This window comes from Phoca vitulina, unplaced genomic scaffold (assembly GCF_004348235.1).
Source record: "Phoca vitulina isolate PV1807 unplaced genomic scaffold, GSC_HSeal_1.0 scaffold29, whole genome shotgun sequence".
In the NCBI taxonomy this organism is placed as follows: domain Eukaryota; kingdom Metazoa; phylum Chordata; class Mammalia; order Carnivora; family Phocidae; genus Phoca; species Phoca vitulina.
In genome coordinates this window covers 19,760,960-19,786,699 of record NW_022589732.1, presented here as the reverse complement: position 1 = coordinate 19,786,699, position 25,740 = coordinate 19,760,960, and the positions used below count along the sequence as shown (strand labels likewise).

Sequence of the window (25,740 nt, the reverse complement as noted above, 5' to 3'; positions counted from 1 at the left end):
CCAGACCCAACACAGCAGGATGTGGGGACTAGTATCGGGAATATTGAGAAAAAAGCATGGCCTCTGTCTGCTGGACTTCAACCTAAGCAAAAGGGGACGTGGCAACCACAAGCTGGTGCGTTGTTTAGGCAAGAAATCATGGTGTAGAGCAACAGAGCTGAGAGATGGAGAAAGGCCAGATGCTGAAACCTTAAGTTCCCTGGATCAAGCAAAGCCTGAAGCCAGGCCTACCTTTGGATTTTTCAGTCACATGAACAAATAAATTCTTTCTTATTATATCAGGGTTTGTTTTTTTTTCTGTTACTTGCAAATGAATATAAGTTCCATGAGGGCTGGAAGCTGTCAGTTGAGTTCACGACCAAATGCCCTGTACTTAGCACAGTGTCTAATACAACAGAAGCTTAATATTAATTACAAAATTACAATAAATTAATTACAAAAATGCCTTATACAGGGAGCCTGCTTCCTCATGCCCCTGCCCAGGTAATTCGACAATTCCCAACACTGACAATTCCCTGTTTTACTCCCATTTATTGCATGAGGACTTTGAATACTGTACGAGACTTGGAGGTCACCCTTCAGGCTTTCTGTGGGGGGGGGGGTGCCGGCCTAGGAAGGAGCAGACACTTGCCTCAGCCAAGAATAAGCCATGACAGCTGAAACAGCTGACCCCACAACCCACAATGCTGCGTGTCTCCTAAGGAAATAGCCATCTCTTCCTCCTCGAGGAACTGTTCTGGACTGAGAAGGAACTGGCTCCTCTGAGTCCTGCCTGCCCCCGGGGAAGTTACATAACATAGTCCCTCACCTGTGAGATGGTGACAAGGCTGCTTTGCACCACAGGGGCATGGACTCTAGAGCGGGATCTCCAGGGTTTGAGCCCCATGGCCCCCACTTACCACGACTGAGCCTCAGGCCAGTGGCCTCAATTCTCTGTACCTCAGCTTTCTCATCTGTGAAATGGGGCTAATGCTAGCAGGAAGCACACAGCGATGATACAAGGATTAAATAAGTCCATGAATGTGAGCCAGCGTCTGGCCTATTACAAACACTGTGTTCCTACCTAACTGCCTGTATTCCTACCTCTTCCAGAGAGTAGTGTGAGGAGTCAAGGAAATGTTTCCTTGGCATAGCCAGCACAAAGTAAAAATTTCATAAATTATCTGTTAAAACATAAAAGCCAGCATGACCCCACAGGGGAGGCCAACCAGCCACACCCCCTGGAGAGCAAGCTGCACCCCTGAGAACCAGTACAAGGTTAAGTGCCCCCTTTCCAGGGACGCCCGCGATCCAAGCAGTGCTTCTGTGCGTCTCCAGATGGACACAACTCCATTCACCGTACAGGGCTTGGCCACAGAGACCCAGGGGTCAGCCTCTCTTCTCCCTCAGCCCCCTACCCTGATGCAAGACAAAGGCCGAACATCTGCACGGCAACCCTGCCCCCAACAACCTCCTCACCCTGGAGAGAAGCCCCAAATACTCCGATGCCTTCTTGGAGAGAAGCAGACAGGGGAGAAAATCCTAAAGACCTAGCCTCCCGAAGAAGATGACTCCACTGAATAGGATGAAGTTAAACAAAATGGGCTAGAGTTTATTTTTTCCCCTACTACCCAGAAAGGAAGAAGGGGGGGGCAGTGATAACTTCACAACATGGGAGAAATGTAGAAAAATAAAGGAATTCCACTTTCTTTGTACGCTGAAGCTTGCAACTTGGCTGCGCCAATGTTGGTAATGCCCCACTACCTGCAGGGGGCGGTGTATTGTCCCCATTACAGGAGGAGCCGTAACGTTGATTGCATATGCAAGCCATGTTGTTCCCCTCCGGGAAGCATTTCTAGATTGTCCCATGGGTAGAGGACACCCTCCTACCCCAGGCACCCTGGTGAGAGGCAGTGTGAATCACAACACCCAAAAGCAGCATCATTGTTTGAAATGAAACCTGTAAGCAAATGCTCTGGCATGTAAATCTATAAAGAACTTAATTACAGAGCAGAAGGTAATTTCAGTCTGATAAACTGTTAATAATTATGCATAAAATTAATGAGTCTTCATTTCCAGAAAGGCTTCTCAACGACTATAGTGACTAGACTTTATTCTCTAGCAAATGTCAAAGCCACCATATTGGTCTCTCAGACAAGCAGAGAGAGAACACCTCCTGGTGGGAAGGTGAGGGGAGAAGAGTCACGCGATCTGACCTAATCGCCAAATCAATTACATCCGTGCTCTCACTGTTTTGACTGAAGGGCTGTCTGGCTTCTGTTTACACACCCCAGCAGTGGGTGCTCAGGACTCCTGGAGGTAGCTTATTCCATCTCAGGACATCAGACTGTGCCAAAGTCAGCCCTTGTGATTTTCACCTCGTGCTCCATGTCCTGACCTTGCGGTCTCTCACAGGTTGGGGGACGTTAGTGGTTTGAAGACAGCAGCTGTGCCCCGCCCCCCACCACATCTTTCTGTTCAACCCCGTGCCTGCCCTCAGGAAAACAGGAGGCCAATGGCTCTGGCATGAGCTGGGGCGCCGGGTACCAGGGCTGGGAACAGGTGGGAAACTAGACTACAGAGCCTGGAGCAAAGAAAACCCCAAAATAGCTTGCTGGAGTTGAAGAAGGGTCTAACCTATGATAGGAACCTCCCAGAGTTAGGAAGATAGGAAGCATCTTTTGTCACCACCAGAAATATGATGGGACTGTCAGAAGAATATCAAATCAATTACATCAACAGACATCATGGTTTGTGGCTACTCTGCTTTTTTAAATCCAAATAGAAAAAAGAAAAAATTCAGTTCTCTCAAATCCAACGAGAATTCCAAGCCCTGTCCCTTCCCACACATTTTAGTTACCCTCACCTGTGGATCAGAAGACAAATATCTCAGCAAAACAACCCAAATAAAAGTGTTAGGTGGACAAGACACAAAAGGCTGAAATCAAAAGCACAGAGCTATAGAGAGCCAAAAGCAAAGAGTTCAGATCTTGAAAACACCATTACAATCTATGCTTTCCTAAAGCAGAAAATAATGTTGCTGTTCTCTGTAATCCTTTTTTGGGACTTTACAGCCAGTGCACAATTTTTTTTAAAAGAAGGAAAAAGATTCCTTTATTTCTTAGTTGGAACAGCTTAAGCAAGAACTTAAGAGGAAAGTAGGTCAACTAGCCTACTTTTTCCCTCTTTAGAAATTTTTGCATTTGGGATCCGAGTTGGTGGAAAATTTCCACTCCATGCTCTGCTCAGGAAACTTAGCAATCTGACTTGACATGATGGATCTGCCACATGCCAACTATCCTTCCAAACGACCCGTGTGTTACCCTCACAGCTTTCAAAACACATTTCAAGATGGGGATCAGAGTCATGATGTAAGAAAATTCAGACTTGTGTTTTTTGGGGGGAGGGTGGAGGCTAAATAAGTATCATCTTTCTTTTATGCAATCATTTGATGTCATCTTTTTCTTTACTTCCAAGTGACAGCAGTGACCTGGCCTCAGGGTCAGAGGCCACCATTTACATATTCAAATCCTCATATGCATCTCCAAAGGCTACCATGTTTATTTATTCCATATAATAAATGGAAGCATTTATTTTACGTCAGGAATGTTCTAAACACTTTATAAATATCATACACTTAATCCTCATAACACCACTACAAAGTGGGTATGACTACTTTCTCTGCAGTCAGTCCTTGCTTAACATGGACTTCGTCCATGGGTCATAGTTGCCCGGGCCCCTTGTACTGGCTGCCACTTCGCGACAGCTTCCAAAGCCTCACCATGGTTCCCTCTCCTCCCACTGATCTTGGACACCAAGGACAGGGCCCGAGCTGGCTCATTCTTTCCATCTCAGCCCCAGAAATGCTAGCTTCTGAGAATAATGTCAGAGGCCAAACAGGGCATTCCCAGATTTTCCCTCTAGCTGGGCCAGGAGACCAGTGGCAGCTCCACTCCACAAGGTCACAGAATGAGCAGGGGTAAGATTTAAAATAAAGAGCTCAGGCTGCATCTAAAAGAGGTTCAGATGAAGGGCGCCTGGGTGGCTCAGTCGGTTAGCGTCCAACTTCTGGTTTCAACTCAGGTCATGATCTCATGGTTGTGGGATTGAGCCCCACGTCAGGCTGTGCTCAGTGCGGAGTCTGCTTCAGATTCTCTCTCCCTCTCCCTCTCATTAACTCTCTCTCTCTCAAATAAATAAATAAAATCTTAAAAAAAAAAAGAGCTTCAAATGAATATACAGTAAGGGACAGTGAATCCAGAGGGAAGACTTTTGGGCCCCAATCTCTTTCCCTTGGTAGCAGTATATTCAAGGAACCTCCAAAATGGAGTAGGAAAGACCAGGATCCAGAAGCCAACAGGGGTTGGTTTCTCAAGCTCTCTGGGCCTCAGTATGGTCACCAGTAAAGAGCGAACCATGACTGGGTCAAGAGCAGTTGAGAGTTCCCGTGAGATGATACCCATCAAGCCACCCCATACATCTACACCACCACACAAACACGCAAGACTGCACAGCCACATCATGCTAGGAGGGTCACCTACGGTCGGCCAATCTAAGTCCTCCCTGCTCTGGGCAGCTCAGAGAAGAGGAGACCTCCCAATGCACGCAGTTGGAGGAGCTGAGTCTAGACTCCATTCCCACTCAGCCTCTGCCTTCCAAGCACAATCTTTCCCACTTCACAAGGAGCTGCCTCCGGACAGGACGGCCTGGTAAGTCTGTCTTTCGCCTGCAGGACTCCCAGAAGAGCCATCCAGAGGAGGTCCCCACTGCCTGTACCTCAGCTCCTACACCAGAAACACCACCAGCAATAGAGAAATGAGCAAGGTGAAGAAGCCAACAGTCACCCTTCATTCTCAGCCCGCAGACTCCCAGGCGCCCCCTAGTGGCCCCGTGCCCTGGCCATAGTTTCCAATGCACCTGTGCACCAGAGAAAACTCTAGAGGCTCAGCAGGAGCAGAGCCCCTGGTCCTGGAGTGATGCCAGCAGAACATGCACTCAGAATCACACTGCACCCTGGGCGCTAAGGACAGAATGCTTAAAGGCCCCCATCTCCCCATCCGATGAGTCCACCAGCCATCCAGACTGCCTAATAGTAAGCTGTAACCACCAGAAAGCTCTTTCTTCAAGAGAGGAGCTTGACTCTCTCTTGGGATCCAACTCGAATCCCAATGCTAGGACTCTCTTCGTAAGTCCTAGCCCCCAGCTCTGGTCCTATCCTCTTAGAATAATCTTCTTTTCTCAAGACAGAACTCCAGAGATTGAGAAATGGTGGCTCTATTCTCCCATCCATCCCACGCCAAGACTTTTCCAAAACAAACATCCCCCTGGGTAGTCACTGAAAATGACCACAATGACCTCTATTTCCTTCCCTTCCCTCAAACCCATTGAGATGCATTGTGATCAAGGGCAAGGTGAACAAGGAGTCTGAAGGCTTGGGCCCATTCTAGAACCTCACAGCTCTAGGACCTTCAACGTTCCTGTCCTCTAACTACGCTCTGAAGTCACAGTGTGGAAAGGTAGGAAGCAGTGCCCATTCCACTTGGGAGCTCAAGCTTTGCATGGAAAGCCACCCCCCACTGCTGGGCTCCCTGCAGACTGCACTGTCTACGTGGGGGAGGGAGTACCTCCTCCCTGGGGAAGTCCCCACTTTGTGCTTGTCTGAAAAGGCAGGACAATAACACCCCACCTGAATGCAGGTGAGGCCGTGCTCAAGATCCACTCCCAGGACCTGAACAGGGTCCTGTGGGAATAGTTTACCAATACCAACTACATCAGCCACTGCCTAGCACCATCCCCCACCAAGCCCTAAGGGTAAGTGGCAAGACAGCGAGTGGGTTGTTGCCAAGACAATAAACCATGGATCACACTGTGACTATTTTTCTATAAGTTAAGCACAGAAAGAGAAATGGGGTCCAACTGAGCCAATGTTCAGACAGAGGATGTTCTTAATAATTTTAGATACATGTTGAAGTCCAAAAATAGATTTTTCCCCCAAAGCCAAGCTCATATGCACGAGCTTTTCTTGGGAGTATTTTTGTAGAACTAGAAGTCTCTCTTATAACCCCCGGAACATGACAATGAACAAAGGAGAAAGGAGGAATAACTTTACCACTTTCTTTTTAACAGAGGAGACTATTGAGAACTCCTTGGTCCCAGCAGGAAGCCAGTTCTCCTTCCCCTCCCCCCCCACCTCTGAACTCTGTTTCCCAAAGTGGGTGGCTTCTCTTGTGGCCCACCTCAGACTCCGACAGACATCAGCACTCACACCAACATGGCTCATTATGGTGGACAAAGCACATTTGTTGGCTTGATCTTCATAAGTCCTGTGAAACCAATGTTAAAATCTCAATTTCATAGATGGGGATTTAAAGGACACGCCCAAGGTCACAGAGCTGCTAGGTTCTAGAGTGGGCCCCAAATCTTCAGACTCCTCGTCCACATTACTCTTGGGAGCATACAATGCAACCAAATGTGTTTGAGGGTAGAGAAGGAACCAGGAGTCACAGTGGTCATTTTTAATCTCCATCTAAAACCCAGCTAAATTGGGGCGCCTGGGTGGCTCAGTCAGTTAAACAGCCAACTCTTGATGTCAGCTCAGGTCATGATCTCAGGGTCATGAGATCAAGCCCCACATCGGGCTCCATTCTCCATGTGGAGTCTGCTTGAGATTCTCTCCCTCTCCCTCTGCCCCTCCCCTCTCTCGTGTGCTCTCTCTCTCTCTCTAAAATAAATAAATAAAATATTTTCTTGAAAAAATATTTAAAATCCAGCTAAAATAATAAGGAATGTTTTACCCAGGAAAGAAAAGATTTATTTTGGGGTTGTAATAGTTTACATTACTGGCTCAAATTCTCTCTCCTTCCTTATCTTCACACCCTTCGACACACAGCTTCGCAGTTCCTCACAGGAAAGGACCAGGATATACTTTCCCACCCTGAACTCTGTGACATACTGCAGCCAATGTTATGAGGTGAAAGTTGACAGTGTCCTGCTTCAAAGACTAGATTCACAAGCCTAGAATGCCACTTGCTCTCTGGTCGCTGGGAAGAGCATGCCTGGGCTAGCCTGCTGGTCCCAGGGGGAGCGTGGGAGATTCGGGGAGCAGAGCCACCCCCGCTGAGATGTCCAACCAAGAGCAGTTGAGAGCAGAGCCCCCAGCCAACCTTGGCAAAGACTCCCTCACAGTTAAACGGGTGCAGGCTGCCTGTGGGCAGTATGGACAGTAGCTCACTCTCTGGAAGGACATGGCGGGGGGAGGGGGGGGGTGTGTGCACTCAGGGATGCTGTCAGGGAATGCCTCCACTGGGGAAGAGGTTGGACCATACCAATAGTTCCAGACTTTGGGATTTTAGGTATGAAGCAAAGTTATTCTCAAGAGTTTAGAAACCAACATGGCTTTTTGCTTTTCTGAGCAAAGGTAATATATAAAAATAACTACCACTTACTATCACCACCAATTCATAAAAGATAGAACATTTTCACACTACAATAGAGGAAAGGAGATCATCTTAGAATACGACACAGTCCTTTCCAAGCAAAGACGGTGGGCCACCCTCCATCCATGAGCCTTTTTCTTTTCATTCTGTCACAGATCAATAAAAACTTTGTCACTAAATAGCTCCAGTCTGTGTATTAGCAACTTTCCCGCATGCTTTATGATAGAACTGTCAAGAGAACATGAAATCAGTTACATAAATTATGAGACTTAAATCATGGTTCTGTTTGTTCTGTGACAATATAAAAATTACATTTTTTTCATCAGGATAGAAAATAAAGCTAGAGATGAATTGGAGCACCTCTGTCGTGCCTTCTCCACCGGCTGCGGCAAGCACTGCGGATCCCCCGGGGCCCCCGCCCCACCCCCTCCTCCACAGAACTTCGGAGTTGCACTACGCAGGCGCCTAAGATGCTCCTGATGTCCTTCTGTGCTTCTAATGGATGAATGAAAAGGAAAGCAGCAATTCTCAGGGCTACATAACTGGGACCGAAGTGAGAAGCAGGGAATCCCCTGGGACCAGCTTGGGGGATGTGTGCCTCAGTCACCTGTGAATGTTGACTTTTTTCTTTCTGGGCCATAAGGAGCCTCTCCATCCTACATATCCTACAGATACAGATACCTGGAGAAGGGGGCAGGCTACAAGTGGACAGCTCCCGCTTAACCTCACTCATCAGGCCCTCAGGAGACCCACACACCTACCAGACCTACCAGGGCCCAGTGTGGAGAAGCAATGGCTATTCTCTGGGACTGGGAAGACTGGATCTGATCTGGCACTTGATTCCCACCTTCACCCATTCTTTAGGCATTCAGAGAAAATGAACAAGGTCCTTAGTTTCACAGGCTTACGTTCAGGTAGGAGAACAGAAAAAAGCAAATAACAAGATAAATATCAATTGGGTGAGCACTCTTAAAGAGATGAGCATAGTGAGTTGAGAGAAACTGGCAAAGGCTTCTTTAGGTAAGGATTCAGGAAAGGCCTCTCTGAGAAGGGGATATTTGAGATGAGAAATAAGAATGCATTGTCCATGCAAAAAGCTAGGAAAAGAGCAATACCAAGCAGATTAAAAGCAAGTGCAAAGGGCCTGGGGTAGAAAAGAAAATGGCTTGTTTGAGGAAGAGGGAAAAAGCCAGAGTTGTGGAAGCAAGGTGGACAAAGGGAGAATTGTGGTATGAGGCTGGAGCAGGAAGCAGGACCCATCATTGGGGGCCCTGCAGGCCCCAGCATGGTGTTTGAAATTCATTGCAAATATAAAGGTATTAAGCAAGGGAGTGACAGGATCTGATTTATATTTAAAATATTCGCAGGATGCTGCGTGAAGGGTTAATTGTAGAGGGGCCAGAGTGAAACAGGCAGACCAGTGAAGACATTCCTGCATGAACTGGGTGGTGCCTCTGTGCCCTTTATGACCTTGGACAGTCCCTGAAAAATGCTACATTTCAGCCATGTAGGTAGTATGGCTACCACCTACACTCAGTAGTTCATAAACTCTTTGGGCTCCTGAAGATGGGATGAAGGTGCACATGGCCTTGCTCGCCCCTGCAGGATTTCACTCCAGCTGCCTTTCCTAGGGCTGGAGCCACGCCCACAGCTTGCCTGTGAGGGCCTCCCCATTAGCCCTTAAGAACACACAGTCTCTCATGCCCATCATGGCACTGAGGGTCATGCTCTCCATCCGGATGGAACTGAGAACACGTGGAGGCTGCTCAGGAAGCAGGTGTGTAGTTCACATTGCAAGGGGAGACACAGGCCAAGGTGGAGGCTGGCCAAGCTCCCCGGAGGCAGGCAGAAGTGAAGCAAAGGCAGGTCAGGGTCTGATGGATGCTAACTGCAGCCGAAGAGACCCATTCTGACCAGGGGAGTCCTCAGACAAACCTGGGCTCAGGGCTGATAAGGGAGGGAAGACTCCGGGAGCAAGGCCAGCATGCAACTTATCCAGAGAAACCTGGCAGTCTGGCCAGGCTGCTGGAGAATAAGAAACCATACGGAGCAGAGAAGAGATGTCTCGGGCAAGTCTGTCCTGGATAAGTCAGCACCCAGCAGACCAGCCCGCTATCTGGGGACACATGAGCAAGCTCAGCTCAGATCATCTGAGCCTGGCCCATCCCAGAAGAACTGCCTAGTCGATTCGGAAATTTATGAATAAACAATAAATGCTTATTTGTTTTCAGCTCCTGAGTTTTGGGGTGATTTGTTACATCACAATAGCTAACTGATACAGAAGAGGTTGATGGCCAGTAACGACTCCTAGTTCACTGTAGCAAGTCTCTGCTGAAATTACAATCCAGTTTCCCGGTTTGAGGCCTCTCCAGGTTCAGATCACTGGACTGGGATCATGAGCTTGAGACATATTCTTGAACTTGACTTTATAAGGCTATCGGTGATATGATGAAAACTTTCTCCCCACTCTGGACCTGTTTCCTTATCTGAAAAATGAGGAGTTAGACACTTCCAGGGAGCCTTCTGCTTGGGTGACTCTGCCCTCTTCATTCAGCCATTCTGTCATCTAATCAACAGGTATTTGTTCAGAGCTGCTGCGTGCCGGTCTATGACCAGGGCCTGGATGCAGGCTCAGACCACAAGGTGCAGGCCCTGTCCACCAAGTGCAAGGAGAGCTCCCTGTCTTGTGAGTATAGAGAAGACGCCTCTGGATGGCCAAGGAGGCTGTGAGTGGGGGCAATGGGCAAGATCGTGGTCATCCTTCCCCAGCAGACAGAGGGGAACGAATGCACATGCAGAATCCCTGGCGCCTCCAGTCTCCTGGACTCCTGCTCGGAGATGTTTGCCTTGGTCCCTAAGGCCTTGATGAACGCCACTCAGCATTTCAGCTCATGCCCTGGGGAAATCAAACTCTGCCTGGAGCTCAGCACATTCAATGAGCAAACAGAGGGCAGCCATGGGACCTGTCTCCACGCCACTGTCCCCCAGGTGACCCAGGAGAGCCGATCCTTAATGCTGGGAGACTGGCCAGTCTCTGTGGGGGCGGCGCAAAAGTAGCCAAGTCCAAAGTCCTCCACTGCCCCTGATGACAGCAGTCCCTCAGGACCTCCTCCCAACCCCGGAGAGAGGCAGACAGGTGGAAACTGTCTGCCCCAGGGGCCCGGAAAGCCATCCTACCATGGAACCAGGGGGCGATGGACTCGGTGTTCCTCTCAAAGCCAGCTCTGCGAGGCAGCTGCTCCTCCTTAAACCAGCGGACTATGACTTCTCTGGAGACAGGTCTCAGTGGGCGCTCCCAGGTCCTGCTGAGAAGAGAGATGAAGTGTGGAGAGTCGGGGAGGGAGGGGAGGGGAAGGAGGGGAGAGGGGAGGGGAGGGGAGGGAAGGCCACTGTGAGAATGAATCAGCACGGTGCCCACGCTCATGCCTGTGGAGAGAATTAAATGAGTCCAGGTGCATGAAGGCACTTTGCAGATAATAATGCACCAACTAGTATTATTTTTCCCAAAAGAGCACTGTTATCCCTTGCTTCCAAAAAAGCCACACAGGTGGGAATGGAAAAGAGGACAGGAGGGGATGTTTGAGGGAGAGAAAAGGCATTTTTTTCCCCTCTAGAACTGCAGAGCACGAACAACAGCATCCATGAAGGAAGACCCTCGTGTAGACCCACGCACCTGGAGAGGCCAGCCATCAGCCTCCCTCCTGGGGCAGACCGTGTATAAAATGAACGTCTACAGCATTATTCATTAAGGGCACTGTTGGTCATAACCAAGGATTTCAAACAACTCCAATGTCCATTAACAGAGTTTTTGATAAATAATTTCTAGCACATCTGCGGAATGAACACGATGCAGTTATAAAAAAAGGAAACTAAACCAGGGTGCCTGGCTGGCTCAGTCAGTGGAGCATGGGACGCTTGATCTCGGGGAAGTGAGTTCGAGTCCCACATCGGGTGTAGAGATTACTTAAAAAGAAAATCTTAAAAAAAAAAGACTAAAACTAAATAGGGTGCCTGGGTGACTCAGTCGTTAAGCGTCTGCCTTCAGCTCAGGTCATGATCTCAGGGTCCTGGGATTGAGCCCCACATCGGGCTTCCTGCTCTGCGGGAAGCCCGCTTATCCCTCTCCCACTCCCCCTGCTTGTGTTCCCTCTCTCACTGTGTCTCTCTCTGTCAAAAAAAAAAAAAAAAAAACACAACTAAATAAAAATAAATGACTAGCTAAGAATTGACATGAAAAGACCTCCAAAATACAGTTAAATGGAAATAAAAGTCAAGATGCAGAGCCATGTGTGTAATATGCAACCTTTTCTGAAAAAAAAAAAACAAAAACACAAGACAGGGCTACGACTTTTCATGTCATCAACTACACAAAGGGACTAGGGGGGTGGTGCATAAAAACACTGAGGACAGTGCTCCCCTGCAGGGCCAGGGAGAACCAAGTAGGTGGAGGTAAGAATGGAAGGCAACCATTTTCCATATTTCTTTTTAAACTTCATGGTTTGTGAATCATATAAATGACAAGGAAGGAAGGGAGGGAGGGAGGGAAAGAGGGAGGGAGGGGGAGAAGAAAGGAAGGAAGAAATGCAGGTATGGTCAGCCCTCTCTAGCCCGCAGGGAGAGGGAGAAGGGAGTTATGAATAATCCTAAATCCCAATTAAAGTAAAACTCAGAATGGACTCTTCTGCAGATTAACCAGGGTTCGGGGACCCAGCAGGCATCACCATGCACCCTCATGGGGCAGTAGTTGCTCAGAAGGATGGAGGTGTGGGGCACCAACCTCGGGGCTGGCCTAAGGTGGGCACAGGCAGAAAGCGGAGAGGCTCCAGGCAACCTCTTGACCTTGGGTTCTGGCAATGATGGGCAGTCACCTAAGTGCCCTTGCCAAGCCACTCCAGAGACACCAGTGTGTGTGAGGACCCTCAGGACTCAACCACGCTCATCTGCAAACCTGTTACCAGAACCAGGGATGCACCAGCACTACCTATGGTTAGAAAAAGCAGCCAGCCCTGGTTTCCAAGCAGCTGGGCCATATTTAACCCATCTGAGGTCTTATATTACAAGTTCTTGGGGTCTGTGGACGTTTAAGAGCTTGAAATTATATGCAAACATTTTTGGGTATTTTCATATGCACATCTTGGAGGGAAGAGGGTACAACAGCTTTCTTTAGATTCTCAACAGAATCCTAGACCCCAAAATGTTAAGACTCCCAGAACTCTGGGGCTATTAGAAATCTCCAACCAGACTCCTCACTGCCCTGCTCTGGCCCCATTACACAGACTTGAACACTGAGGCCCACAGCGGGGAAATGACTAGCTCCAAATTTCATAGCTGTTGGAGCAGAGCAGGGACTGGATCCCCCAGCCACGCTGCATTTGCAGAGTCCCCCAGACCCACCTGACAGGTATGGCAAGGGGTGGCGGAGGCCCGGGGCCTGGGAGGTGGTGGTAGAGTCTGGCCTCCTGCTCGTGGCTCTGGCCAAGCTCTCGGAACATGGAGCTGAGGCCGGCGACCGTGCCCTTCTGGATGGCGCGGAGGGAGTGGCGCCGGTACTCGTCCCTGGCGCGCTGAGCTCGGCAGCTCCTCTCCTCGTCTGCAGCCTTGGACCTGCGCACTGGAAAGGGGTGGAGAGCGTGTTCACCCAGACCCACAGCCCAGGCCATACACCCAGCAAGCCAGGACTGGGCCCGGAGACCCGGGACTCACCCAGAGTCTCATGATTCACCTGGATTCACCTACATGGGCTACATGGAGGTTCAGAGCCCAGGAATGGCAGGGCCAGCCCAGCTCTGGCCAGCAGCTCTGGGCTTGCCTGTCACCGTGGAGGTAGAGACACTCATGACAGCTGAGGGTCATCTGCCTGTTCCTGCAGCCCTGGTCCAGAACGCGCAAGCAACCTTTGGATGGAAACATACATCTCTATATGTATTTCTTTCTGGGAGTACCCTGCTTAGAGCAGCTTCTCAAACCATGTGCCCACCGGCCAGCCTCAAGGGCACCTGTCCAGGTGGTCAGCATCTCCAAATACCACTGCCATCCCCAACAGTGACTGTAGGCTTTCTCTGTGCCACGCCCTTGTTCCATGCTTTCCCTACAATATCTCATTACAGATGATTCCCCCAACCACCCAGGGTGGAGGGCCCATCACTCTTTCTACATCAGAAACTCAGCCTCCAGAAGGTTACATAACTTGTCCCCAAATAAAGAGCTAACAAGGGGCAGAGCCAGCGTGGGAACCCGAGTGTGGCTGGCTCTAAAACCCATGCAGCCATTCCTACCACCTGCACCCTACCTCTCAAGCTCCCTTCCTTTGAAAACCAGGTGTGCCTGACACCAGAGCCCCTGCTCCTTCTTACAAAAAGCCAAAAGAGCATTTAAGACCCTCCATCCAACCTCCTCATGCTGCTTATGTGGAATCTGAGGCCCGAGGAAGGACAGTAACTTGACCAGCTGGAGCAATGGCCAAGCCAAGCCTGGAGCCATCCTTCCGGCTACCACAGGCTGAGTTGTTGGAAACCCTGGTGTCCTGGTTCTGGTGCCCTTTCTCTGGTTTGCGGTGGCCTTGACCCTGGGTGAGTGTGTTGGAGAGAGAGGATCCTCTGGGAGCTCTGTCACTCACAGACCACAAACTCCAGATGCCCCTCTCTCCAGCCTTCCAGCTTTCTGTGTTTCCCGAGGCAGGGCCTGGTCTCGGCCAAGTGGCCTCGGAAAGACATCTGTGTGTTGCTGCTTCTAAAACTCAAAAGGGAGTCCTGGAACTGGGGAAATGCCAAGAGAGGGAACACAACCTGTTGGAGGCAAGGTCTCGAATTAAAACCAATTCTTTTGCAGTCTGATGGCATCTCGTCAGGCTCCTATCTGCCTCTAAAATCTAATTCTTTTTGTAGAGAACTCTTGGAACTGGACATGTTCTAACTGTGCGTGACTGGTGACTGCATGGGCCCGGGCAGGTCCCCTGCCCCCCCCGGAGTCAACTCTTATCCAGAGTCTGTTCCTGCTCCAGCTCCATTCCACACGTGTGTCACAAACACCTACAACCGACCAACATCAGAGAACTGTGTTCTGTCAGTGTTTAGGAGGATACAAGGTAAACAGCCCTTGTCCTGAAAGAGAGCACTTCTACCTCTCAAGTTATCAAAGACCTTTTCTTATAATAGAACATTTCCCCAGATCTGAGGAAGGCAGCATAAAGTCTGTCCCTCAGAAAGATTTATGGAAGTGGAGGTCATACGCAGAGGATCCAGTAGGCTGAGCCCCCCAAGGGCAGGTGGGGGACTTGCTCTGCTTTGTTCACGGCCATATCCCAGTGCCTACATACACAGGTGTCAGTGAACAGACAATGCCTATTCTTGGATGACTGTGCCCAATCGAGTATTTAACTCTGAGCTGGGTGCAGACATAACAAAGACCAGACCCTTCCCTCAAGGCACTCAGAGCCTACCTGGGAAAATAAGACAAATATCTCTAACAAAAAACAATGAAATCTGGGACAGATAAAGTACTGTCAGGGTTTAGGGGCAGCAGCTCTCATATTCTGTGAGGGAGCCAACAGTGATCCCAGGAGAGGAAGCATCTGGAAAGGTCAGTAGGAGTTTTCCAGAGAGAAGAAGCCATCCCAGGGAGAAATCTAGGTTTGGTGCCCAGCTGGTTCGTCGGTACGTTCCAGACACTAAGAAGACCATAATGCCTGCCCCGCATTGCCATGGGAGGGTCAGATAAGGCCAGGATGCCCGGGCGTGAGCTCTGCAGCTACTACCAGCAAACTAAACATGCAAGCTGGTGACCTACAAAAGCCAGCGACCTTTGAGAGCTTATAGCCCCTGGGAGACAGTGACACTCAATGACAGGTAGCAGAAGGAAGTCATAGGCAAACTAGGAAGACAGGCTGTTGGAACTCAGCCAGGTGAGGTCCTGAGCCATCCGACACACAGAGACCAAGCCCAGCCTCCTAAAGGCCAGCTTTAACCCGGCCATTCTCTTCCTCAAACGCCTTCAGGGGCTCCCAATGCACACAGGATAAAGGACAGCCCCCCTCTCTCCCAGCCCTTAAGAAGCGTCCTGCCTGCCCCACTTTTTCCTCCAGTCCGATGGCTTCTGAGCTCCTCCCCACTCTGCGGTCTGGCTCCACCGTGCTCCCCACGCTCGGCGAACTCTCCCCTGTGCGGCTGTGCTCAGCCACCCAGACCCACTGTGACAAGCGGGCAGCCAGGGCAGCCAGAAGGGCCAAGCACCGACGGCTCCCGGGGGTGAGCGAGCGGCCGAGGCTGAGAGCAGGAAGCAAGCGGGGGCTCTGCCGTGGCCTTGGCCAAGCCTACCTGCTGCCCAGCCACACACGCACATGCTCCTTATCCACTTATCCCATGCAGACCCTGAGGTGGTTTCCATATCTCGGCCGCTGTGAATGACGCCGCAATGCCCGTGGGGGTGCAGGTTATCTCCCCAGGAGCCTGCTTTCATTTTCTTCGGCTAGATACTCAGAAGTGGGGCTGCTGGATCATAGGGTAGTTCTATTTTTAATTTTTTGAGGAAGCTTCATACTGTTTTCCACAGTGGCTGCACCAACTTACATTCCCACCAACAGCGCACACCGGGTCCCTTTCCTGCACGTGCCTGCCACACGCCATCTGGCTTCCCTAGGAAAGTCCTTGAACGTTCAGCCTCTAGGCCTCAGTTTCCACCTCTGGCAAAATGAGAATGACACAAATGTCTGCCTCACAGAGTGGTCATGGAGGGTAAATGGAACATAAAAACATATGAAGTATTCTGGAAAGGCAGTGTCTTATTCGATCAGGCCCCTGACGTTGATCCTTTCTTCAAATGCCCCATAGCCTGGGTCTGGAGCCAGGCGGCCTAGATTCAGATCCCAGCTCCACGGTCCAGCTACGTGACACTGGACAAGCTGCTTCATTACGCTGGGCCTGCGTTTCCTCCTATGTAAAATGGACACAACCATAGTCCCTACCTCATAAAGCGGTCGTGAGGCTTGAGAGAGCTAATAATGTCCACTTAAAACCATGTCAGGGACATATTAAGCACCATGGTTAAGTGTTAAAATTTTTCCTTTTTTTTTTTAACAATTTTTTCTTAGGATTTTATTTATTTATTTGAGACAGAGAGATACAGAGAGAGAGAGAGCATGAGCAGGGGGAGAGGCAGAGGCAGAGGGAGAAGCAGACTCCCCACTGAGCCAGGAGCCCAATGTGGGGCTCGATCCCAGGAGGCTGGGATCATAACCTGAGAAGAAGGCAGACACTTAACCATCTGAGCCGCCCAGGTGCCCCTAAAATTTTCCTTTCCATTAGCCCTGGTATTGCCAAGTCCAAACCAGAGTTCATGGCCGGTCCAGGAAGAGACACCCTTGCTGGTGGATCACAGGGAATCTGCTCTGGGTCAAGCAGCTTACCCTAAATTGCAAGTTGAACTCTTAAAAGATTGCTTTAGTTCCTTCTCAGAATCAGGAATGGATTCAGACTGTATCCCGTGAATCTGCCGCGAAAACCCTCAGCCAAAACTCACGGGGTTTCTTCCTTCTCACCCAGTGAAAATAACCAAAACTCAGAGGAGGAGCCACATTAGGAGCAGCCACAAGCATCTTTTGCCCTGAGCCAGCAAGAGTCAGACTCTCCGCGTGGCCCAGTGGATCCCCTGGCGGAGGTGAGGATCCACACCGAGTCACCTGCTCCCTCCCCCCGCCACACTCTGGCCCGAGATGATGCCCCGCGGGCCTGTCCAGCAGACACTGAGAGGGCCTGCACTGTGCAAGAACAAAGGGTGAGCACAGCCACCCCCACTTCTGAGGCAGAATCCAGAGTCTCCTCTCTCCTGCTTGTGGGAGATTGAGGCTCATCTCCCAGTAACACCATAAAGACAACTGGGACCGCGGGAACACACCAAAGACTTCAGAAGCAAGGCTGACTTGAGAGATCCAACAATGGACCAAGCACAATAAGACACCACTTCACACTCATGAGGGTAGCTATTTTTTTTAACTTGTTTAATTAGAAAAAATAGAAAACAAGTGTCGGCAAAGGTACGGAGAAAGTGGAACCCTTGTGCATTGTTGGTGGGCATGGAGCATGGTGCAGCTGCTGTGGAAAATGGGATAGCAGTTCCAGAAAAATTAAACATACGATTACCATGTGGGCCAGCAGCTCCTCTCCTGGAGATATATCCAAAAGAACCAAAAGAAGGGCTTCGGACACATTTTTGTACAGCGATATTCATAGAAGCGTGATTCACAATAGCGAAAAGGTGGAAACAACTCAAATGTCCATCAAAGGACAAATAGGAAAATGCAATAGGGTATACACACACAGTGGAATATTACCCAGCCCTAAAAGAAGGGGATTCTGGGGCGCCTGGGTGGCTCAGTTGGTTAAGCATCTGCCTTCAGTTCAGGTCATGATCTCAGGGTCCTGGGATCAAGTCCCACATCGGGCTCCCTGCTCAGTGGGGAGCCTGCTTCTTCCTCTCCCTCTGCTGCTCCCCCTGCTTGTGCTCTTGCTCACGCTTTCTATCAAATAAATAAAATATTTAAAAAAAAAAAAAAAAAGGAAGGGGATTCTGATCCCTGCTACAACACAGATGAATCTTTAAGACAGTTTGCTAAGTGAATAAGCCAGACACAAAGGACATCATATGATTCCACTGATACTCCACGTACTGTACTTACAATAGTTAATTACACAGCGAAAAGTAGAATGGTGGTTCCAAGTAGCTGGGGACAGGGTGGATCAGGGACTTACTGTTCAATGGAGGCAGAGTTTCAGTTTGGAAAGATGAAAAAGTTCTGGAACGTACTCGATGCGACTGAGCTGTACACTTAAAAGTGGGTAAAGTGGTAAATTTTAAGTTGTGCATCTTACCACAATTTTTTTAAATGGACATTCTGTAACATTCTGGTTGGTGAGCACTGGGCTGAGAATGAAGAAGCCAGAGCATAGGGGCACCTGGGTGGCCCAGTCAGTTAGGCGTCCGACTCTTGATTTCAGCTCAGGTCATGATCTCAGGGTCGTGGCATCGAGCCCTGGGTCAAGCCCCGCATTAAGTCCCATGTGGAGTTCTGTACTTGGCAGGGAGTCTGCTTGAGATTCTTTCCCTCTGCCCCTTCCCCTGCTCATGCTCACTCTCTCTCTCAAATAAGTAAATAAATCTTGAAAAGAAGAAGAAGAAGAAGAAGCCGCCAGAGCATAGCTAAGTGTCGTCATCAGCTAGATGTGTACCCAACTGTGTCCCCACCTCAGCCCTCAATTCTCTCCCATGCAGATAAGGGGGTAGGTCCCTTCCAGCTCTGACCCCCTATCTCAGGGATGCACCCACACCTGCCTGGCCTGGGGCCACCTCCCCAGAACTGAGACACCACTCTCCAGGACTGCCCAGCCTGGAACCCTCCTGCTCAAGAAGAAACCAGGAGTCCCACAGGTTTTGGAGTCCAACCTCTCCCATATCAGACCAGGAAACTTCAGTTGCCTCAGGCTCAGGGGTGTGGAGAGAGCTGGGCATTTGCTTGGCTTTACTCCTAACAGTCTGTCTAGACGGGGACAAGTTTTCATCTCTCTGGGTCTTAGTTTTCCCTCCCTTGGAGACAGTACCATCCTTTATCCAAGGGCTACCAAACTGCCAGACTGGTCTGGAATCATGTCCTTACCTGTGCTCAAGATAACACTACTCAGTTCTCCAACACTGAAGAGAAACAACAGAAGTTGGTCTCCCCTGGCAGAATCTGCAAGCAGTTACATAGCTCCAGACGTCAAGCCAGACTAGTCACTGCAAGAGGCAGAGTTCTTAACACTCTAACACAGTCGGGCAGGGTGTGCGCATTTATTCAGCACATGCGTACTTAGTACCCGCTCTGTGCCCACTCTGTGCTGCACAGGACCAAAGCTGCGCATTGCACACCTCCAGAGGGCACAGTCCCTGCATGATCATCATAGATTTGAACACATGTAACAATTTTCTGGCAGATGGTAGTGCAGTGTCTTTTTCTAATTTTCACAAGGTCAGCATAACAGCTGGCTGCCAAGCTGGTACTAGGAGACATGGGTACAGCAATGAGCAAGACATTGGCCTTGCTCTCAGAGAGCTCACCATCTAGCAGGGGGACCATGCCAGCAAACCGTGGAGCTGAGCTGGAGAAGGACATCTAAACTGATGCCTGGTGGACACGTGGGAGTCAACCAATGGAGGCCAAGGAGAGGGTCTTCTGGGCAGAGCAGGCTCAGGGGCAGAGGCCGAGGGGCAAGAGGGAGCTCAGGCCTCCCTCCTGGAATGGGTCAGCATGGCTGGAGGGCAGCTCTCTTACAGACTGGGCAAAAGGTGAGGATGCAGAAACAGAAAAGGCCATGTAGGAGACCAATAAATACTGGCTAATTAATTTTAATGCTTTACCAAAGGGTGACTGGAAGCCACTGCCGTGTTTTTAGCAGGAGAGCAGGATGCTGTTTCCACCTCTCGAAGATTGGTTTGGCTGCAGTGTTGGGAATGAATCCGACAGGAACAAGAACGAAGGCTTGGAAAATAGAAATATAGGTAGAGCCATGGGGTCAAAGTTCAGATGGTACCAGGACAATGGGGTGGGAGGGTGTAAATTCAAAGAATAGTAAGGAAGTAGAATCCTTACCACTTGGTAAGTTTGGGGATTGATAGTGAGCCAAAAGGACAGACCAGAATGACAGCCAAGCTTCTGCCTTTGACAGCCAGCTGATAAAGCCGGCTGGGGGGAAGTGGGGGTTTGTTTTGGACGTGTTGAAGTGGAGGTGCCTATGGGATCCCAGGAGGACGTGAGGTTCTGGAAGATCATTAGCTGCTGCTCGTCATGAGACCCCTCTCTAGAGAACCTGCCCATGGTTCCTTGGGCGCTTTCTACCTCTGCCCAGATAGAAAAGAGTACTTTATAGAATTCAGATGATCCAGTTACATCCACAGAGAAACCCAATGCTTCAAAGCAATACCAATTTGTAGTAACGCCTTGGGTGAATAATATATAATGTCTCTGAAAATTAGTGATTCATATATACATATATGTATACATACATTATATATATATGTATATGTATATATATATATGTATGTATATAATGAAAAAGCAGCCATAAAGATTTAAATTGTTTCTGTGGGCAGTGTGTTTAACTTCTGCTCCATTTTCTGCTCCATGTGACATTGGACAACTCGAGTTACCGTATCTACACTTTATCCTCTCATCTGTAAAATGAGGGGATAAATCATCTGACTTCAGAGGGCTGCTCTGTAAATGAGGTAATGAGATATTACACAGAAGGGTCCTGGACAGCTCTGGCACAGAGCAGAAGTTCATTAAATATCATATATTGTTGTTACCTCTGTCGTCACTGTGAGGTAAGGGGACTGGAACGCCCCTCTAGAAAGGGCCCGTCCCACTTAAGGCAGAAAGGGGTGGAGGCAGGGAACTGGTGTAGGAGTAAGGCTGAGTAGTGTCAGGAGCTCTGATTGGGCAAAGGGGGAAAATGAAAATTTTGTGAAACGGGGAGTCTTCCTGGCCCCGGGGGGAGGACAACAGGCATTCCAGATATTGAAGGCTATGCACACAGGCCCCTGAGGACTCAACCTACTGAAGCAGCCATCACCTGGGGAACGGGTGGGCTTGGCACCAAGAGGATGGACCCTGAGAGATGAGCCTCAGGGAAAGAAAGTGAGGCTCCCCCACAGCTAAATGTAGCCCAAGGGAAGGAGGGCTCTCTCCTCCCCGACTCCAATGCCTCTGAGATCACCGTGAACCGAGTCCCGCTAGCAATTCCTGATGGCTGCCAACAGTGACCCCCCTGTGGCCACCGGGCACACCCAGGGGAGAGGTTCCTTAAGACCAGAGTGCTCCCCGCACCAGGGTGAACCCGGGAAGGACTCCTGAGACAACAGAAAGCCTCCAGAGATTCTTGAGCAATTCAAGAGGAGAGAGAAGCCCACGCAGGATACGAATCGAGCACACGGGGACTCCGGCGGGCATTATTCTGAGTAGTAAAACCAAACCTACATGGCCCTCGGAGCTGGAGGAACAGCCAGTACTGGTTCTGTCCAAAGAGACACTGTACCATTTCTCAGGCCATCAGTGCATAGAACAGGCCCTGCTTTGTGTCAGCTTTCCCTCCAGCCCCACATCCAGCTCTGCCCCACCCCATCTCCCGACCACCCGGCATCTCCCCTTCGGGGTCTGCCTGTCTCCAGCACACGGCATTGTAGAATCACCCACGTTAAACCCAGACTCCAGAGCACTCTCTTTTCTATGAACAAAGAGAACAGAACCAACATAGCTGGACTCTGTCCTGAGCAGGACTCCATCTTGAGCCTGAGCACACATTTTTCTCCCATGGCTCTGAGCACACGGCAAAGGGTGAGACAAGCAGAGTATAGATTGTGGGGAAGGCGCCACCCCAGAATGACATGGTTCAAGGGAAGAGGGGAGGGGTTCATGAGAACACAGTTCCAGTATTCGAAAATAGTATCATTGACCAAGTCATGCAGGCTCTTCTCCAACTCTCTGGGCAACTAGACAGCACCTAACTCCACACTCCTACATGTTTGCAGCTGAGAATTAATTAAATGAATTTCTGCCTGGATTTTCAGAGCTTCTGAGAGGCCAGAGCCTGTTCTACTATTTGAACTGAATAACGAATTCTGTATTCGAGTGATACTAAAGGAAACAATGCCCTTTTTTTTCCTAACTCGGAGAACTTAATTTAGGTGTTTTATCAAAAACGGCTGCTCCCCGTAGATTAATGGCCCACTATAATCTTTCATATTAAATTAATTGAGGGCAGAATGGCTTTGCTGGTTTTGAATGACAGCCTCCAGAGTTTAGCTACATCATTCTTTAAGAAAGCATAAAATAAGGAACCAAAGTCGTGAGGCTGGCATTATCACTTTCTCACTGTCTTTTGGAGATTTTTCCACTTTCCGTTGCCACACGGCGCATTAATTAGCAGACAGGCAGCACTCGGGCCAGATGATCTCCAGGCTGCATCCCTAGCGAAACACCTGCCTGGCCCCTAACGGTCCGCCTCATCGTGTCGCTACAAAAAGAGGAACACTCTTGGGTGGCGCTTCCTTCCTCCTACCATACCCTCCCAACAAGCCTCAACTCAACATGATTACCCCCATTTTCCACAGGAAGAAACCAAGCAGCTGAGCAAGAACTTGCTCTCGGTCACACGAGTCCGTGGCAGAACTAGGGCAGGACTCCCAGTCCAGTGCTCCCTCTCCCACACTAGAGTGGCCTCATGTGACCTCATTTTGTAATTGTTCACTATTTTTTCAGTATAAAGCTTTGTCCTGCCTTTTTTTTCCCCTATCTCTTCCATTCTGAATTTAAATGAATGAATTCTTCTTTAGCTCTTATCCATCTTGCCTTTCCCACTTTCACCATTGTTCACTATGAACCTCAGGCTGCAGCCACGGGGAGACACATCCTAGGCACCCGATGACCTTGCTTTTGCTCAGTGCTGCTCCCTCGGCTGTGATGCCCTTCCTTGCTTCTTTACTTCCCCACTTTTCCCAGACCAAATGCCATTTCCTCCATGGGGCCTTTCCAAATGCTCTATACACCACGATCACGTGTGACTGATTCCTGGGATGCCAGGCTAGCTCAGCACCCGCAAATCAGTAGCTATGATATGCCACATTAACAAAAAGAATAAAAATCGTATGATCATCTCAATAGACGCAGAAGAAGCATTTGACAAAATTCAGCATCTTTTCATGATAAACGCTCTCAACAAATCGGGTATAGAAAGAATGTACCTCATAATAAAAGCTGTATATGACAAGGGCATAGCTAACATCATACACAACAGCGTAAGGCTGAAAGCTTTAGCTCTAAGATCAGGAGCAAGACAGGAATGCCCACTGTCACCATTTCTTTCACCATGATACTGGAAGTCTTAGCCAGAATAATTAGGCAAGAAAAAAAAAAATAGGAAAAGGCAGGGCGCCTGGGTGGCTCAGTCATTAAGCGTCTGCCTTCGTCTCAGGTCATGATCCCAAGGTCCTGGGATCGAGCCCCACATCGGGCTCCCTGCTCCACTGGAAGCCTGCTTCTCCCTCTCCCACTCCCACTGCTTGTGTTCCCTCTCTCGCTGTCTCTCTCTCTGTCAAATAAATAAAAATAAAATCTTTAAAAAAAATAGTAAAAGGCATCCAAATCAGAAAGGAAGAAGTAAAATTGTCTCTGTTTACAGGTGGCATGACCTTACATATAGAAAACCCTAAATATTTCACCCAAAAATTGTTAGAACCAATAAATTTGGTAAAGTTGCAGGATACAAAATCAACATACAAACATCAGTTCTGTTTCTATGCAGTAACAATATATATACAAAAAAGAAATTAGTAAGACAATCCCACTCACAATCGCATCAGAATGGGTGAAATAGGCAATGGGTATTAAGGAGGGCACTTGTGATGAGCATTGGGTGTTATATGCAAGAGGTGAATCACTAAATTCTACAACTGAAACTAATATTACACTGTATGTTAACTAACTGGAATTTATTTTTTTCAAGATTTTATTTGTTTATTTGAGAGAACGAGAGCATGAATGGGAGGGACAGAGAGAGGAGAGAGAGAATCTCAAGAGACTCCATGCTGAGCATGGAGACAAACACGGGGCTCAAGCCCAGGACCATGAGATCATGACCTGAGCTAAAACCAAGAGTTGGACGCTTAACCAACTGTACCACCCAGGCACCCCACTAACCGGAATTTAAATAAAAACTTGGAAAGGAAAAAAAATTTAATAAAATACTTACAAATAAATTTAACCAAGGAGACGAAAGACTGGGACACTAAAACTATAAGACATTGATGAAAGAAATTAAAGAAGACACAAATAAACAGAAAGATATCCTGTGTTCATAGATAGGAAGAATTAATATTGTTAAAATATACATACTACTCAAAGCAATGTACAGATTCAATGCAATCCCTATTAAATTTCCAATGGCATTTTTCACAGATAATAGAAAAAATAATAATCCTAAAATTTGTATGGAACCACAAAAGATTCTGAATACCTAAAGCAATCTTGAGCAAGGAGAACAAAGCTAGTAGCATCTAACTTCCTGACTTCAAATTATATTACAAAGCTGTAGTAACCAAAACAGTATGGTGCTTACATAAAAACACATAGACGAATGGAAAAGAATATAGGGCTCAGAAATAAACTTATGCATATACAGTCAAATAATTTTCAACAAAGGTGCCAAGAATACACAATGGGGCAAGATAGTCTTTTCAAAGAAATGGTGCTGGGAAAACTGGATATTCACAGACAAAAGAATGAAATTGTACCCTTATCTCCTAGCAAACACAAAAATCAACTCAAAAGGGATTAAAGATTTAACTGTAAGACCTGAAACTGTAAAACACCTGGAAGAAAACATAAGAAAAAAGCTCCCTGACATTGGTCTTGGTGATGTTTTTTGGATATGACACCAAAAACAAAAATAAACAGGTGGGGTTATGTCAAATTAAAAACCTTCCGCACAGTAAAGGAAACATCAACAAAACGAAAAGGCAACCTGTGGAATAGGAAAAAATATTTGTAAACCACGTATCTAATAAGGGGTTAATGTCCAAAATATATAGGAATCCATACAACTCAATAGCCAAAAAGAAATAACCCAATTTTAAAAAATGAGCAAAGGACCCAAATAGATATTTTTTCAAAAGGATATACAGATGGTCAATAGGTACATGAAAAAGTGCTCAACATCATTAATTATTAGGGAAATGCAAATCAAAACCACAAAGAGACATCACTTCACACCTGTTAGGACGTCTATTATCAAAAAGACAAAAGATACCAAGCATTAGCAAGGATGGGAAGAAACTGGACGATGGCATGGAACGTAGCTAGCTTCCTTCAACCACTATGGATTTGTTTGTTTGTTTGTTTTGGCTTTGTTTTGTGGGGTTTTGTTTGTTTTTTTAAATTAACATATAATGTATTATTTGTTTCACGGGTACAGGTCTGTGATTCATCAGCCTTGCACAATTCACAGCGCTCACCATAGCACATACCCTCCCCAGTGTCCATCACCCAGCCACCCCATCCCTCCCACCCCCTCCCCTCCAGCAACCTTGTTTGTTTCCTGAGATTAAGAGTCTCTTATGGGTTGTCTCCCTCTCTGGTTTCGTCTTGTTTCATTTTTCCCTCCCTTCCTCTATGATCCTCTGTCTTGTTTCTCAAATTCCTCGTATCAGTGAGATCATATGATACTTGTCTTTCTCTGATTGACTTATTTCGCTTAGCATAATACCCTCTAGTTCCATCCATGTCATTGCAAATGGCAAGATTTCA

At 48.3% G+C, this 25,740-nt stretch overlaps 1 protein-coding gene across 2 annotated transcripts in view; it reads right to left on the bottom strand.

Annotated features, from left to right (window-relative positions):
- SH2D4B (SH2 domain containing 4B) overlaps positions 1-25,740 on the bottom strand; it is a 61,414-nt gene that overhangs the window by 17,010 nt on the left and 18,664 nt on the right. Inside the window, exons 4-5 of one of the 2 annotated variants that reach the window (XM_032423754.1) lie at positions 12,810-13,026; positions 10,593-10,720 (exon numbers count right to left, since the gene is read on the bottom strand). In XM_032423754.1, the coding sequence (XP_032279645.1) occupies positions 10,593-10,720; positions 12,810-13,026 (345 nt within the window). The remainder of the gene's footprint in view (positions 1-10,592; positions 10,721-12,809; positions 13,027-25,740) is intronic. The other variant, XM_032423755.1, reaches the window with a different exon arrangement.